This window comes from Astatotilapia calliptera, chromosome 22 (assembly GCF_964374335.1).
Source record: "Astatotilapia calliptera chromosome 22, fAstCal68.1, whole genome shotgun sequence".
In the NCBI taxonomy this organism is placed as follows: Eukaryota; Metazoa; Chordata; class Actinopteri; order Cichliformes; family Cichlidae; genus Astatotilapia; species Astatotilapia calliptera.
This window is the reverse complement of record NC_137442.1, coordinates 329,504-345,723: the sequence shown is the minus strand read 5'-3', so window position 1 is coordinate 345,723 and position 16,220 is coordinate 329,504. Positions and strand designations below refer to the sequence as shown.

The window sequence follows — 16,220 nt, the reverse complement described above, 5'->3', positions numbered from 1 at the left end:
AGGACAGTTCAAATATTCGTAGAGTTGAAGTTCTGGCGTCAAACGAGTTTGAAATGCTGTTAGATGACCTGAAGAAAACTGATGTAATGTCTATAGCAGGAGATCACAGACAGAACTGATAATGCACAGTTGTGCGTATATGTCCGTTTTTTGGATGGGAAATTGCTCGGCTTACTACCGTTAGAGGGACACACAGCTGGCGAAATAATGTTTGAGAAGATTTCAGCTCTTTTTGAGGAAAATGGTCTGGATATGAAGCGTGTCTGTATACTTGTGACGGATGGGGCTCCATCCATGGCAGGAAAAATGAGTGGTCAGCGAAATATTTATTTTAATTTGAAAGGGAATTATCAAAATGTTTTTTTGTTATTATTATTATTATTTTAAATGTGCAAAAAATTGTTTAGTTATGGCCCCCCTTTTTTAAATGGACCTTTTGGTGTGCATTTGTGAGGTCATCAGATTTACAGGGGAAAAGGAATAAAAAAAAATACTTGTTTTTCAGTACAGTTGTGTGGGTTTGAAATTGATCATGATCTGTTGCTTACTGGCTTCAAAAAAAATATCTGGCCCAGATAAATTCCTTGGTTTGAAAATCTGGCCCAACTAACTTCGTAGTTGAATAGCCATGTTCTATGGTGTGGCCTCTGGACCCAGTGGAGGTGGTGAGTGACAGGAGAATGGTGGCTAAGCTGTCATCCCTGTTGGACAACATCTCCCACCCCATGCAGGAGACTCTGACAGCACTGAGCAGCTCCTTCAGTGGGAGACTGCGGCACCCACGGTGTGGGACGGAGAGATTTCGCAGGTCTTTCCTCCCCACTGCTGTCAGACTCCACAATAAAGACTTTTGCAGCTGATCAAACACACTAACCCACACATGTGCAATAAGACTGCTATATGTGCAATTCTTATGCAATTCTTCTTCTGACGAAGTTGTATTTTTGTATTTTCCTACTCAGTTGTATATAGTATTTGTATTTCTATTTTATTCTATTGTATATATTATTCTATTCTATTTTATTCTATTGTATATATTATTTTATTTTATTCTATTGTATTTTATTGCATTCCAGTGTTTTCTAATTTCTGCTACATAACTTTGCACTTTTGCTGTAACAAAACAAATTTCCCACCTGTGGGACTAATAAAGGTCATCTTATCTTATTTTAAATATATTTACCCTTTGTTGTTTGTTTCTGTTTATCTAAAAGGCAGCATTTCACTCAACTTTGCAACTTAGACATGTGTACACATCTATGTCACTGTCAACATTCATTATCAGAATCAGAATACTTTATTGATCCCTGGGGGAAATTATTTTTTGTTACAGTGCTCCATTTTAAACCAACATTAAGACAAGACAGACAATACGCTAACTAAGAATATCTCTGTTTTATGTATGTTTTGTAACAAAAAATTATTTCCCCCAGGTATTCTGATTCTGATTTATGTGGTTATATTGTTACTGTAATCACTCCTTCTGGCAATTCGTTGTATCCATTGAATTTATGCAGCTCTAGTTGCCATTTTTCTATATGTACTTGAAATAATAAACAAATTCTAATAAAACAAAACAGAACACTTTCACGTCTGGTTGGTTGGATTGGAGGCGGAGTCAACTGGATAGACTCTCCCTGCACAGTTTTCGGTCCACCTCGGCTCGATTCGTGAAGCCTGGGTAATGGAGGCGGGGTTTGTACGAAAACAGTCAAAGGTGAGCGCACCGCCCGCCCATGTTACCGTGGTCCACAGATGTAACGCACTCTGTGGAATAAGGTGAGGGAGCGAAGGTGAGACCGGACGTGACGTATACCGAGTAGAAGTTGCTCTGTCAGGAGGGTACGACGCGAGTTGAAGCTGTGAAAACGTCACATTTTGTTTGTAACGTTTTATTTTCTTCATGTTTCTGATTGGCCGAACCCGACAGCGCGTGCCCGCGGTCTGAGAGGTGAGTGCGCCGCTGTGGCTGTGAATGCTGCCCCGCTCAGAGACCAAAAAGGACATAAAGTTTTAGAAAGTCTTATCGCGTTTGGCTGTCAGTGCCAGCTAGCTCATGCTAAGCTAACGCGGTGTGTAACATCTGTACGGTTCGTGTTGAAGCGGCTTCCCGCTCCGCTCGGAGTTCCGCTTGTTTGGTTTCTCTGCGTTTCTTCCCAGGCCCTCACGAGCTGCTGCGCGTGAACATTAATGACAATTTTACGACAGAAAAAGTTCACAGCTAGCCAGTTGGCTAACAGGCAGCGTAGGCTGCTGAAGCTTAGCGGATGTGGACGGACGGTGGGCGGGACCTATGAACCTGGCGGAGAGGAATGTAAACAGGTAGCACGCGCGTTCATCTGCCAGCGTCAGCGTTCTCCGCGAATCCGCGCCGGACCCGGTAAGCTGACCGGTTTTCGGGAGGAGGGCACGGGCCCGGATGTCGGGGTTAACCGGAAGAGCAGGGTTAACCGGCCGCTCCGCAAGACCGGGGTCAGCTGAGGCTGCCACCCGTGTGTGTGCGAGCGTAAGTCACCGCTGAACCCTTCTCACCTAATTGAGGAGCGTCATGGGAAACAACTTTCCTTCACGTCGATCTTGGGAGTGAAGCAGCCGCCCCCCCAGTACAGGTCACCTGTAAGGCTCGGACCTCAGGTGTACAGCAGCGGTCCAGGTGTCGGTCTGCGTTCTCAGCCACACCCCTGCTTCTCTCACGGTCACAGCTGTACCCCACAGCTTGGGGGGAGCTGCTTCCGTTCAAACAGCTGAGGGTGGATGTGCAGTGTTGACCGTCAAGTGGAGAGTGTGCAGATGTTTATCAGAGTTTACACCTGTGAGGCACACACAATGTTTCTGTGATGTCACAGATCTGAGAAATTAGTGGATGGAGGTGACGCTGCACCGTCACTCGGAATCCGTCACTCGGAATCCAGCCTTAACAGGCTGAAACACTGGGTTGGTGTCTCTGGGACTGCATTGAAATGGTTCTCCTCGTATCTCTCTGAACGATATTCTTCTGTGGCAGTTTCTAAGTATAGATCATCTTCTGCGTCCCTGTCTTTTGGTGTGCCACAAGGCTCTGTGCTAGGGCCATTACTGTTTTTAGTTTATTTACTCCCTCTTCAGCACATTTTGAGCCCTTTTGAGGATATTTGTTACCATTGTTATGCAGACGATATACAACTCTATATATCTTTTAAACCGGAAGAGGCTTCTAAGCTGCGGCTTTTAAATGTGTGCTTGGAAACCATTAAAGGCTGGATGGCTGAAAACTTCCTCCAACTAAATGAAAGTAAAACCGAAGTCCTCTTATGTGCCCCAGATAGACATATACCCAGTATAATAAATGCTCTTGGTCCTCTTTCAACGTTTGTAAAACCATCTGTCAGGAACTTAGGGATTATCCTTGATCCTGCTCTTACGTTAGATAGTCATGTTAAATCTCTTGTTCGGTCTTGCTTTTATCATTTAAGAAATATTTCTAAATTGAGCTCTATTATATCCTATACCGAACTGGAGATTGTTATTCATGCTTTTATCTCTTCACGACTGGACTATTGCAATTCCCTGTTTACTTGTTTAAATAAAGGTTCTTTGGAGCGTCTGCAGATCGTTCAGAATGCTGCAGCAAGACTTTTGACGAAAGCTTCTAAATTTTCACATATAACACCGTTGCTCATGCAGTTACATTGGCTTCCTGTTGAATTTAGAGTCCAGTTTAAGATTTTGGTTTTAACTTTCAAGGCTCTTCAACAACAAGCACCACCATATATCATTGAACTTTTACAGCCCTATGCCCCTAGTAGGTCTCTGAGGTCGAGTAGTCAGGGCCTACTTGTCATTCAGTATACGAGACTGAAAACTAGGGGTGATAGAGCTTTTGCTACTGTGGCCGCCAGACTGTGGAATTCCCTTCCTCAGGACTTACGATCCGCTGATTCATTGATTACTTTTAAAAAACAGCTAAAAACACATCTTTTTAAAACTGCCTTTTGCTAACTTTGTTTGTATTTTGTCTTTTTAATCTGTTATATCTTGTAAAGCACTTTGTGATCTCTATCTAGAAATGTGCTATATAAATAAAATTTTACTTACTTACTTACTTTAAATCAGCCTCATGGCTGCACACAGCTCTGAGCTAACTCCACAACTCAGACACACAGACAGAGACACACACACACACACACACACACGTGTGTTTGCTGACTTCTTCTTCTGTGTTTCCTCAGGTGTGACTGATGTCAGAGGGCCGTGCTGCGTCTCTTCTCTGCTCAGATTTTCTGCAGCCATGGTTGCTCTCAGGTAGACCGGTGTGTCTGTTTTCCAACACCCTTGGCAGGCGGCGGGCAGGTGATCGTTCTCTCGTGACGATCTCCTGGCGGCCATGTTGGAGCGCCTCCTGCTGTCTTAAAGCCACCCGATGCTGAGGTCTAGTTTCTCTCGTGACCACGTCCGTCTAAGTCATCTCTCTCCACGTGTTGTCATACGGAGTCGTGCCTGTGAAGCCGTCAGCTGATCATGGAGGAGTCCAGGGAGCAGCCTTCCGCCATCGCTGACCTGGAGATGAAATGCGATTCAGAGGAGCCCACTGTCAGCTCACAGACTTTCTCCAAAGAATGCACCTTAAGCGTGACACCAGCGCACCTCAGAACTGACATCCCCAACACAAGTGGCGGCGCCGCTGACAGCCCTGCGCTCGCCAAGGTCCCGATGGAGGAGGAGGAAGAGGCCACACCCACGCCGCCAGAATCATCGCCAAGTCCATCATCTGAAAACATGACTCTAACAATCGCCACCACCACAGAGGAACCCACGGAGGCTGGGGCAGGACCAGGTAGAGGAGGAGACATGGGTGAAGGGCGGGGCCTAAGATGCCCAGAGGATCCCTCATGGTGCTTCTATTGTCCGCAGGTCTGGACGTGGAGGAAAGCTCCTCGGTGGTGACAGCGGGTGGCTCAGACGACCAGCTGGAGTCCACGGACTCGGCATCATTCTCCATCCCCAGCTTGGAGCTATCGGATGGGGTCGTGACAACAGGAAACTCCCTGGACGTGGATGACGGCCTGTCGTCGTCGTACTCGGCGCTGGGTGCGGAGGGCTGCTCGCCATCCACCGAAGTCCCGAGTCTGCAGGACGAGGCGGCGCTGGAAGCTGCCGGTGAGGCGTCCATGTTACTGAAACTGTGCTCAGCCTGGTGCCTGACTGCACTTCTTCTCTGGGTTTATTTTGCGATGACACCTTAGTACTCCAAATAAATGTAACTTTGTTTAGCTGAGTGTGACTGCATTTCTCCCCCTCCCCACAGGGGGTGCTGCTGCTCCTCCTACTGCGGCACCGGAGCCTGGGCCCTCCATGCCAGCGTATTACCTGGTGAAGTGGATCACCTGGAAGGAGAAGAAGACACCCATCATCACCCAGAGTGAGAACGGACCCTGCCCCCTGCTGGCCATCATGAACACGCTGTTCCTGCGCTGGAAGGTGAGAATCACCATCATTTAAAGGGCGGAGCGGCAGGTGGATGTTCATCTCCACCCAGCTGCAGCACACAAATCTAAAGACAACAAGTTGCACTACGCAGGTACGCAAACATCTGCCTGAGAACCTTCAGGAAGTCAGGGCAGGTGTTTCCTGTCTGCGTCGTCATGGTAACATAAGAACCTGGAGGTGCATGTTACGTGTTCCAGCTGTTTGGAAGGGCAGGGCTCAGAGCTCCCAGGTTCCAGTCGGTCTGAGCTCGTTGTTGTCATGCTCAGACTTGCGCCGAAGACCGGGAAAGGTTCAAGTCAGATTTCTAGCAGCTGAAAGATGGCTTTGGTTCCCAGGGAAGCTGGCCTCGTTAGAAGGCATGGGAGAACCCTTTCCTAGTAGTTCAGGTCCTTGAAATTGTTTTTACTGCACAAAAGGACGCGAACGCGATGCTAAAGTTCAAGCACAAGTTCAGCTCTGTGCCCACATCTGCACAGAGAGCATGCTAACGTTAAGCTAGTCAGACAATATGCTAACGCTAAGCCAGCCAAGAACAAGAGTGATGCTAAAGCTCAGTGTATGCAGACCAGAGCCTAGCAGCTAGCGCCTGAACTTCAACAGGTAACAAGCTGTCACATCATCCTGGTGCAACATCTGCGAGGAGCTCGTCCTGGTACTGTGACAGCAGGCGTGGGACGTAATAAGAATTTAGCAATTCTGATTCCATTATCAATAGAATCTATACTTATTGATCAGATTCGTTATCGAGTCTCAACAAACAAACATGTGGCCCACAGCATGAAATTAGTCTGCATGAAGGTCTTAGATGTGCTGCTTAGTGATGACGGTCACCCTCAAAGCGGAGAATCGATAACGAATCTGATCAGTAAGTATAGATTCTACCGATAATGGATAGTTCCCATGCGCGCTGTCACAGTACCAGGATGAGCTCCTCGAAGATGTTGGACTGGGCTGTTGTGACAGGTCGCCCCGAAGACGGCGGTGGCAGCATTAAATCACAAAGCCTTTGACTTTTCGTTGAAGGGTGTGTCTGCGGCACTGCAGTGCATGAAGCTCTTATAAGTGTTCTCCCAGACTTCCCGTGCTTGGTGGGATCTACACCTGGACGCATCTAGAATAGTCAATAACACTCACAGCGACCCCTAGTGGCAACAGGAAGTTAACTGTTAGAACCATGTGGTGTACGTGAATCCGGTGCTGTGGGTTCACCTGTGCTTCGCCTGTGGCGGCCGCTGGCCTCAGGTAGTTGAGCAGCTAATGAGACACTTTGGATGAACCGTTATGTAGACCGTGGTTTCAGATGTTCCTCTGAGAACCAATCAGAGCACTCTAAAATGATGTAACTGTGCAGACGTCTGTGTCGTCGTAAACAGCTTTGATCTTTTTTAGTGAGGGACAGAAGAGGAGACACCGGCACTCACGCTTGATAAAGTTTATAAATGAACTGACCTGTGTGTGTGTGTGTGTGTGTGTGTGTGTGTGTGTGTGTGTGTGTGTGTGTGTGTGTGTGTGTGTGTGTGTGTGTGTGTGTGTGTGTGTGTGTGTGTGTGTGTGTGTGTGTGTCGCGCCGCAGGCCAAGCTTCCTGCTCAGACTGAGGTGGTCACCACAGAGGACCTGATGGCTCACCTGGGTAAGAGCGACTGTGGGTAATGTATCAAACGTATCGATGATGAAATTAAACGTGCCGGGTAGCAGGAGGCTGGGCGCTCGCTCGTAAACATGGAGGGTCCACGTTAAGTAGACGATGAGTTCGCTCCTGGCACAGCTGTCGAGAATGATACTGTCCGCGGAGGTCACATGGTACACGGTCTGCAACACGTCGGGTTAAACCAGGATTCTCACCTGTGAGTGTTTGAGCTGGTCAGGTCGTGGGGGGCTGTCCTACTGACGATGTTCCTGTGTGTGCGTTGTTCAGGAGAGTGTGTGCTGTCCGTCACTCCTAGACAGAAGGCCGACGGCATGGAGCTCAACTTCCAGCAGGTACCAAGGAAGCACACGGACATGCTGGTTCCCATACACGCTTTCAATTAGCACGCCGTTTTGGGGAGGAGACCATAACGTGGGCGTGTGTGTTTGCAGAACATGAGCGACGCCATGGCGGTCCTCCCGAAGCTGTCTACGGGGCTGGACGTCAATGTGCGTTTCACTGGCGTCACGGACTTTGAATACACGCCCGAGTGCATCGTGTTCGACCTGCTGGACATCCCGCTGTACCACGGCTGGCTGGTCGACCCTCAGGTGAGTGTGTGTGAGCGTAAACGCAGGACTGTCCAGGTCCTTAACGAGGTTTTAACAATGCAAGGTCAGCGGTTTGACCCCCAACTCTTCCAGTCTGCTTGTTGAAGTACTCTTGAGCAAGGGATCAAACCCCGGAGTTTCTCCCGAACCTGTGTGAGCTCTGGATAAAATGCTCTGAATGATGAAGCAGGTGATTGGCTCGTTCAGCCAATCCCCATGGGTACCGTCAGCTGATTGGCTGATAGAGCTGCAGATGAAGCAAGAAAATTAATAAAATGTTCTGACATTAAATTATCAACACAATAGACAGAAAGATATCAGGATGTTTAGAAAACAGAATATTTATAGAATGAAAGAAAATATGAACAAATGAAGGAAAGTATTAATAAACATGAATATTAATAAACTGTCTGGAAAAAGTGTTACGGCCTCAGCTGGGCCTCCTGGAGTTGCCTGTGTGGGCGTGTCCTAGCGTCTTCATGCCTTCGGTGACAGCTGACTGCTTCTATTAGTAACTGAACTAAAAGAGACGGACGAGCCGCTATCAACATTTAAAGAAGCAGAACAAAACTCAAGCGTTGGTCAGTAAACTGAAAAGTCAAAAAAGGATTGGTGACCAAACACAGTCCTCTCCACCAAGCAGGAGCAAACAATCACAAAACACAGCTCACTACCTGCAACCACTAACATGGCTCTCTGGCACCAGAGCTCACCTGAAATACTTTTAATTGCTGAAAGGAGTGAGCTGTTCAAAAGGTGGCAGCTGAGGCAGGAGAGACGGTAGGACACGCCCACACAGGCAACGCTTGGGCCGTAACAAAAGTCAAGTGTTGGTCGGTGCCAGACTTACTAGTTGTTTAACCTAGTTGTTAAAATGTTAATTGATTCCTGATGCTGGTAAAATATCATCTTAAATGTTATGCAGCTATCTGCCACCGGACGGCGCATCGTTGATGACACACCTGTTAATCTCATCTTTTTGTTAGAATAAGATCGTAGTTACAAACAGCGGTTCTCCGTCAGGAGGACGGGCTCTGTCTTAGGAGAGTTCAGTCGTTATGAGGGGTTCAGAGCAGAGCCACTAGTCCTCCACATCACAAGGAGGCAGCTAAGGCTGTCGCCTCCTGGGCACGGTGTTCCTGCCAGGCATGTCGTACCGGGAAGAGGCCCGGGCTTGGAGATTACATCTCGGCTGGCCTGGGAACGTCTCACGTGTCCCCGGATAAGCTGGGGGTGGCGTGGAGAGGGAGGGCCCTGCTTCCCTGCTGCTGCCCCCACGACCCAACTTAAGATGAGCGGGAAAAAAACGGATGTGTAATTTATTGTTTTCTTATTTTTAGATTTGAACTAGGGCTGGGCAATATGGCCTAAAATTCATATCGCGATATAATTTGAAGCACGTGCGGTAACGATATATATCGCGATATATTCTTTTCTTCTGTATAACGTATTTTCCACACTATAAGGACTTAAAATCCTTTCATTTTCTCAAAAATCGAGAGTGTGCCTTATGTATGAATTCTGGTTGTGCTTACTGACCTCAAACCGATTAAATCTGTTAAAATGTTTTAGTACAACTTTGGTAAGCCGCACTGCTTGATGGCTTGTCAGAGCATTACGGCAGTGGCGTTTGCAGGGTTACTGAAGTTGGGCTAGCTGGTATATAATGTTGTGCTACGTGATTGCTAGCGACACAGCTATGTTAGCATAACATTAGCACAGTGAAGCTGGAGGATGAACGCTAACTTTTTTTCCACTTGACAAAAGTTAACGTGAGGGATTCTGGTGGTCAGGGACAAATGCAATCGCATAGCAGGATGCTGTACACGGGCCAAACTTCAGTCAGGAGAACAACTGAGATCATTCATCCACAATACGAGGTTAGTTATTAATATACAGTAACAACATGGGAACAGAGCAGCTGTGAGAGAATCCAACATTTATGAATCAATGTTACGGAAGTGCAGTTTTTGGCTTTCCCCACATTTCAACAGTGCTTAATCTCTTTACTGTGACTGTCGCCCGCCATAATTTGCAGATGATAATGGTTGTAGCCGCTGCGATGCTTTCGACCAAAACGGGCGCAGTTTGATGACATCATCAACATGCGCTATCGCGGTAGAACGGTATAGTCAAAATCTCTATCGTAGGCCAAATTTATATCGTTTATATCACCCACCCCTAGTTTGAACTGAAGTGGCTGTCAAGCGTGCGTCATTCATATTGCACGACACACTTTTAGTTTAGCGGACGTTAATCTGTCATATTTGAGTAACACATGAACATCTTTTGTAGTAACATGTTTTCATATCATAGTTAACATCGGTTTAAGTGTTTCTCTCCTTCATTGTCTGTCTGGAGTGTGACGTGTAATGTTGATGATGCTGCACAGTGAAGTGGCATGATTGCAGGTTTTTAATGTCCATGTGGGATTTTTATTTTTTGTGACATGGCGCGATCAGTCAGACTCTCTGTGGCCGCCCACAGGACAGAATGATGTAAAATTCCTGATTGTGTGTTCAGAGTCCAGAGATGGTGGCTGCTGTGGGCAAACTGAGCTACAACCAACTGGTGGAGAAAATCATTGACTACAAACACTCTGCAGAAAGCAGCCGAGTCAGTGAAGGTAACGTGTTTGTGCACAGTACCCAATATGTACACGATGGCCCGAACATAATAATTGTGCACGTCTGTGCCGGGCAGGCCTGGTGGCGGAGCAGTTTCTGGAGTCGACGGCGACTCAGCTGTCGTATCACGGCCTGTGTGAGCTCAACGCGACGGCCAGAGAGGGCGAGATCTCAGTGTTCTTCAGGAACAACCACTTCAGTACCATGATCAAACACAAGGTGGGGCTGTACACACTGCAGTACCATGACCAGACACAAGGTGGGGCTGGTAATGCACTTGTCTCCTCTCTCAGGGGCACCTGTACCTGCTAGTGACAGATCAAGGCTTCCTGCAGGAGGAGTCTGTGGTCTGGGAGTCGCTTCATAATGTCGAGGGTGATGGAAAACAATAACATTTTTAGGTTGTCTAAGTGACTTACATATCACGTTTAACCTGAGCAGCGAAACTCCGCGGTGATCTGAAAATGATGTGCCGGGAGTTGTGCTGTTCTCGGCGGCTTCAGTGACCCTCGAGCTCCCGGCTCGCTGTCGAGCTGGTGGGTAGCAGACGCCTCTGAAAACGTCGAAGCACTTTTGCAAATATGCGATATCTTGATAAACCGAGCAGATATTTGATGTTTACACAGCTACTTTCTCGCCTGAAAATATGTTAAAAGTTTATTTTGTGACCCAGAAAGATTAATAAGAGTGATTTTAAAACTTAGTAGCGGCCGCCATTATTGGAAACTAGAGTTTGGCTGGGCCACGCTATGAATTCTGGGATATGGTAGGTCACGAAGGATACACCCGACCCATCCTTCAAATTCGGGGAAAAGGAGGACGCATTTGTCGGCTGCATTCGGAGGAGTCTACGAATTTGGACAGCCTTCGGCGCGTCGCTGTGACGGCCTACAAATGCGGCCTCAGGAGGATGCAGCCCATGAATTTGGACACGACCTATTTATCCACAATCTGATAAACCTTCAAAATAAATGACTGAAACGTGACATCCTGTTACAGGAAGGAAGCTTTTATTTTTGTAACCCTGACAAACAAAATGATCCAGATGTAGTTTGTTCTTCCTTTTTATGAAAACCTTCAAAGTAAAATCTCAGTGTGCGCGGCTTCGCTCTGAAACTGATCAAACTTACAGCTGATGAACAGCTAATCTGTTTTGTGCCGTTGTCTTTACAGTGTGTCGTTGTGTTAATAAATGTTCCAGCATAACATTAAAGCACGTTTCCTCAAAACTGTATTTTTATATCAGAAAGTCTCATATTTCTTAATCATAGACGAAACTTTGCTTTATAAATAAGATTTATGTTTCATATAGAATCACAGCTTCAGTCATAAACTGAGTGAGCCAGTTTTTTCTTTTTTAATGTTTTAATAAAAAATTCAACAGCTTTCAAATGAAACATGCATTTTGCATTTTTGTAACGTAAAGTCACAAAAACCTTGAATTATTGATCTAAACATTGTGTGTTGATTTTACACAATAAAAACATGTTAAACTTTGTGATGATCCACTTCTAGGAAATAATTATTCAAAGCAGGATTTTCCTGTGTAACAAAGGAAAATAAATTCCAGTTTAAAAACACTGATGATGGACTGCAAATGGCGCCCCTGAGCCTCCGTACTTTAGCAGAGCCGTTGGTTTTCTTTATTTGGTCGAAACGAACTCGTCTGACTGTCTGAGCCCTTTAATCGTTTTCAACCATCTGCTCTTCCTCCTCCTCTCCCTCGTCTCTCTCTAACTGTATCCTCCTCTTCCTCCTTGCCTTACACCAACTCTGTTTACATAGGATTAGAAACTCCAGCAGCTCTGTCGCTGCTGTTTTTTACCCTTTAAGGGAGTCGGGACGTCTGTTCTACTGTCGTGTCTTTCTTTCTGTGTTTCAGACTTTGGGAAAGCAGCGACGTCTGAGCTCATCTTTGCCCTCGAGCTGCTGCTTCACCCAAACTCTTAGTTTGTTCATGCTGTATTTAAAGGGAAAATCCACCCAGAGTCCTGGGTGGGTGCACTGAGCACTGGGAGGGGGGCAAAAAGAAGTCCACTGACTGTGGGAGTGACGTGAAATGACCAGAAACAGACAAAAAAGCTGCAAAGAGACAGAAAACCACTCAGATATTGTGAAAATACACATTTCTAGTCGTACATTTGCAAAGCGTGTCGGTTCAGCTTTGCAGCATCAGAACGATGATCAACCTGAATTTCAGATTCTTAGTTCTGCTGGATTAAGTCGAGTAATATTCACATTATTACTGCGCGTTCGATCAGAACATGTATGCTGCAGTCATACGAATGTCTTACAGGTTATATGTAGGATGCACCAATCCAGCGATGAAGCGATGACACAAGAACTCGCTCGACTCCTTAACCTGAGTGAGAGAAGTGAAAGCATCGTTGCTCACTCACATTAGAGCCGTGTAGCGACAGAAAAACGTCTGCAAATGCACAAATAGAACCTGCTCGTGTTACTTAGTTGGGTTAGCTTTGTTAGGTTCCTCCAGGAGGACAGCCCATGAACAGCCGCCCAGCACCTGGCTCGCCTTTCCCGCCCACTGGACGCTTAATTACAACAATCAGAGATGTTTGTTGTTGCGGCCACCTGGCGGACTCTCGGTAGCAGACCGCCATTATGTTCAAACCATCCCCAAAACTCGGTGTGTGGATCGTGGTGCTCCTGTGAGCGGCTCCTCGCTGCGTTTCAGAGGAAACTGTTGAGGACTTCAACCTCATACTGGTGGAAGCTGACGGGGCTGCTGAACTATATAAGTGATGCATACATATAGTTCATTTTAACCAGTTAGAGCCGGTGAATTTCTGCAGCACCTTCTCGTAACGTGAAGAACGTGACGAGGTCCAGAGGTGGTGAATGGTTGTCACTGTGAGAGTTTGAGTGAAACAACCACAGAGAGGAAAAAACACGACTTGTGCCAAAGAGGCAGGAGCGTTAAACAGAAACACAAACCACTGAACCACCACAGTGGGACGGACCCACTGTAGAGTGGCCTAAGGACCCACACGGAAGCACTGGTGGATTTTCCCTTTATGCAGCTCCTGTGGAAATGCCCTGAAACTGTGAAGTCTCTCCTTTTAAATGCAGTTTTTAAATCTTTCACAAAAAATGATGTTTTCTATGCTCTGTGTCGTGGCTTTGACAACGTGTCACAGAAACAGCTGAGCGATCGCTGGCGTGTAGATGTACGAATCACGTGTCCTTCTCTCTGCAGTGTTCCTTCACCTGGTGACAGCGTGAACCTTTTAAAGTCCAACAAACAGGTGATTGTTTCTCAGTCTGGACATGAATGTTGTGTTTTATTAATGCAAAGTTCTTAGTTTTGATAAAAACTTGGCGCTTCATGGACACGTGAGCTGCTTTTGTTCTCTCTGCACTCGGAAACAAACGAGTCTGAAAATCATTTCTGCTGTTTTTACATGTTGGGACATGAAAACTGGGAAAAGGAACAATTTACCAGAGTTAAAAACACACACACACACGTGCAGAAACCTGCTGTATGAATCTGACACCGTTCGCTCGCCTGAGGTTCGCTGATTTCAAACAAAGCTCCATCACATTTTGGCAGCTGTGAACATGAGCTCGGTGTTTCGTTGGATCTGTGGGTGCTTCCCTCCATCCACACAGCAACAAAACATCAGAGATTTAGGGGAAAGGTTTACTTTGTCACTGTGACGTGACACTGGGTGACCGGACCATCGGTTTGACAGGCGTGTGGAGGACTGTGGTACGGAGGGAGAGTTTCTTTGGTGACGGCTGCTTCTGGATACGGGTCCAAAACTAAATCACGTATCAGTGACTGTTGGTGGTTATGGTGAGGGGAAGTGGTTCCTGACAATGGGGGAAAAAGACCTCTACTCATAATGGTCAGCAACCCTAACCATCTCCACAACACAACACCATAAACACATGAGAAGCAGCGAGGGTGGGTAAGAGGGTGAGAGGTGAGCGGTAGTAGCCGCGGATAAGCGTTCGAAGGCGTTTGAATCCAGGATGGGGGGTACGTAGGATGGGAAGGAACAGCCTGAACACGTCTGTTATCAGGGTGAGAATTTGTTATGTTCAGCTCCAGCCTTGAGACCACAGCTGGCGCCGATATGGTAGCCGCATGAAATGATGGTGGTTTCCTTTAGTGTGAACAACTGCGTGTCAATTTCACAGTTGATCTAAATGTCCGCCACTGGCCTCTCAATCTCCCGTTGGAGAGCCGTGAGCTTCTCCAAGATGTTATCCAATTTTCGCTCAGAGAGCGTAGTCTGATGGGGTTATAGCAGTCAGGCGACGAGGCCTCTGAAGACCCGCCTTCTTAAAGTCTTCCTGCCTGAGTTAAATGACTCCGTCTGAGGTTGGCAGTCAGTTTCTGGGGTGAGGCTCCTGAAACGCTCTTTGGTGACGGCGGTCGTGTTGATGTTGATGGTCTTTAGGGTGCAAGGGGTTGTGAGTACGATGCAGATGGGTGGGGGTTGTGTCACCGTACGGTGGGAGGAGCTGAAACACAACCGACACAAATTTCTGATCAAAACTGTTTGCATTTTCGTGAAGATAACTCTTTATTGTCTTTGCACAGTCATACCTACTACAAACACGAAGTTAGAAACTGTCACTGCTCACAGTAACTTAATAAATAAAAAGAACGAGCGCATGTTTCTTTAACCGTTCTTTTGTTCATTTTGTGAGAAAAATGAATATTTTGGGTCATTTTGACCTCAGCGTTACTGAATCTGGTGATGTCAATGAAAACAGCAGAAATCTGATTACTTAATGCAGGGCGGTGTGATTGAATGCTTCGCTATGTAGTTTTCATTTAATGGTACATGATTTTCAAAATAAAACATTTCCCGTTTCAGTGTAAGGAAAACACAAATGACACAAAGACGTTTCTGCGTCTTTGACCGCGCAGCACAGTGAAGCTTAAACTTTTGTCTCTCAGCTGTGTTTTTATCTGCTCTTTTTTTTTTTTACGGTGCAGGTGACGTGCCGATGGTGTGTTTCAGTGCGTGAACAGAGCTCCTCTATATTTTCTACGTGGCTGAAAGTTGTTGTGACTAAAGTGAAGTGTAGACTAATCTTTCTGCCTTCTGTCTGAGCTCTTCACGAGTCTGCGCTCTCGTTTTGTAAAGAAATAAAACTATTGGACCTAAACTGATTTCCTTCTCTTTCTTTGGCTTGATTTTGCTTAAATGTTGCAGCTGGGATCCAGATGCAGGAGCCCTCGCTCTCAGGGTGTAAGTACTTCCCTCTCATCCAACAGGCTTCTCTGGGTCTAAGGGCTGATGGCGGACTCTTTGTCGAGTCATTGGCCCGGTCTGTTGTCATGTGAGTCGTTAAGGTCAAGGTACGAGCGGCAGCTGAATCACCTGCCCAGGGACCTCAAAAATGATAGGTGACTTATATTTGGTGTCACCGGTTCTGTTGAGTGATGGTGGTTTACTGTGGACATAGGTCCCCATGAGCTTTTAAGACTGAAGGAGCCTCTTGGAGTTAAAAAGCATAAACATCGTGCTACCTTCAAATGAAGCACGTCACAAAGTCAGAGGGAGAACCGTCCTCCTACAGACGAGCTCCCTTCATCATCAGCAGCAGTGAAACTATTCAACATGTTCCCTAAAAGCAACCACACGTTCCCATTATACCCACAGCGTCTGCAGATATAAATGAGATGAAAGGTGTTCCTGATTAAAATGAAGGGTGGACTTTGACATGTGGCCATAAATAAATAAAAACCCAATTGAGGACAGCAGATTAATATTAAACTAACACTGCACCGGATCGGTTGTTGGTGTTGCTGTTAGCAGCTGGCGGCGCTTTAATGATGAGCTCCTGTTCAGTTCTTCAGCTTTCACTCGCTGTGTCGACACGGTCGATCGTTTCCTTCTTTATAACTG

General features: G+C 46.4%; 1 protein-coding gene across 8 annotated transcripts; it reads left to right on the top strand.

Annotated features, from left to right (window-relative positions):
* Positions 1–1,686: 1,686 nt before the first annotated feature.
* Positions 1,687–15,477, top strand: LOC113015128 (ubiquitin carboxyl-terminal hydrolase MINDY-1-like). Of its 8 annotated transcripts, XM_080296671.1 has the most exons (11): positions 1,800–1,951; positions 4,209–4,813; positions 4,891–5,136; positions 5,285–5,457; positions 7,040–7,097; positions 7,383–7,447; positions 7,547–7,705; positions 10,229–10,331; positions 10,409–10,551; positions 13,550–13,598; positions 15,305–15,477. In XM_080296671.1, the coding sequence occupies exons 2-10, from the start codon at positions 4,498–4,500 to the stop codon at positions 13,565–13,567; spliced, it is 1,281 nt and encodes a 426-aa protein (XP_080152797.1). In that variant the 5' UTR covers positions 1,800–1,951; positions 4,209–4,497; the 3' UTR covers positions 13,568–13,598; positions 15,305–15,477. The 8 variants fall into 8 exon arrangements, with proteins under 8 accessions (XP_080152793.1, XP_080152792.1, XP_080152797.1 ...); XM_080296667.1 differs by lacking the exons at positions 1,800–1,951; positions 13,550–13,598; positions 15,305–15,477 and adding exons at positions 1,687–1,779; positions 10,626–12,780; XM_080296666.1 differs by lacking the exons at positions 1,800–1,951; positions 13,550–13,598; positions 15,305–15,477 and adding exons at positions 1,718–1,793; positions 10,626–12,780.
* The last annotated feature ends 743 nt before the right edge of the window (positions 15,478–16,220 follow it).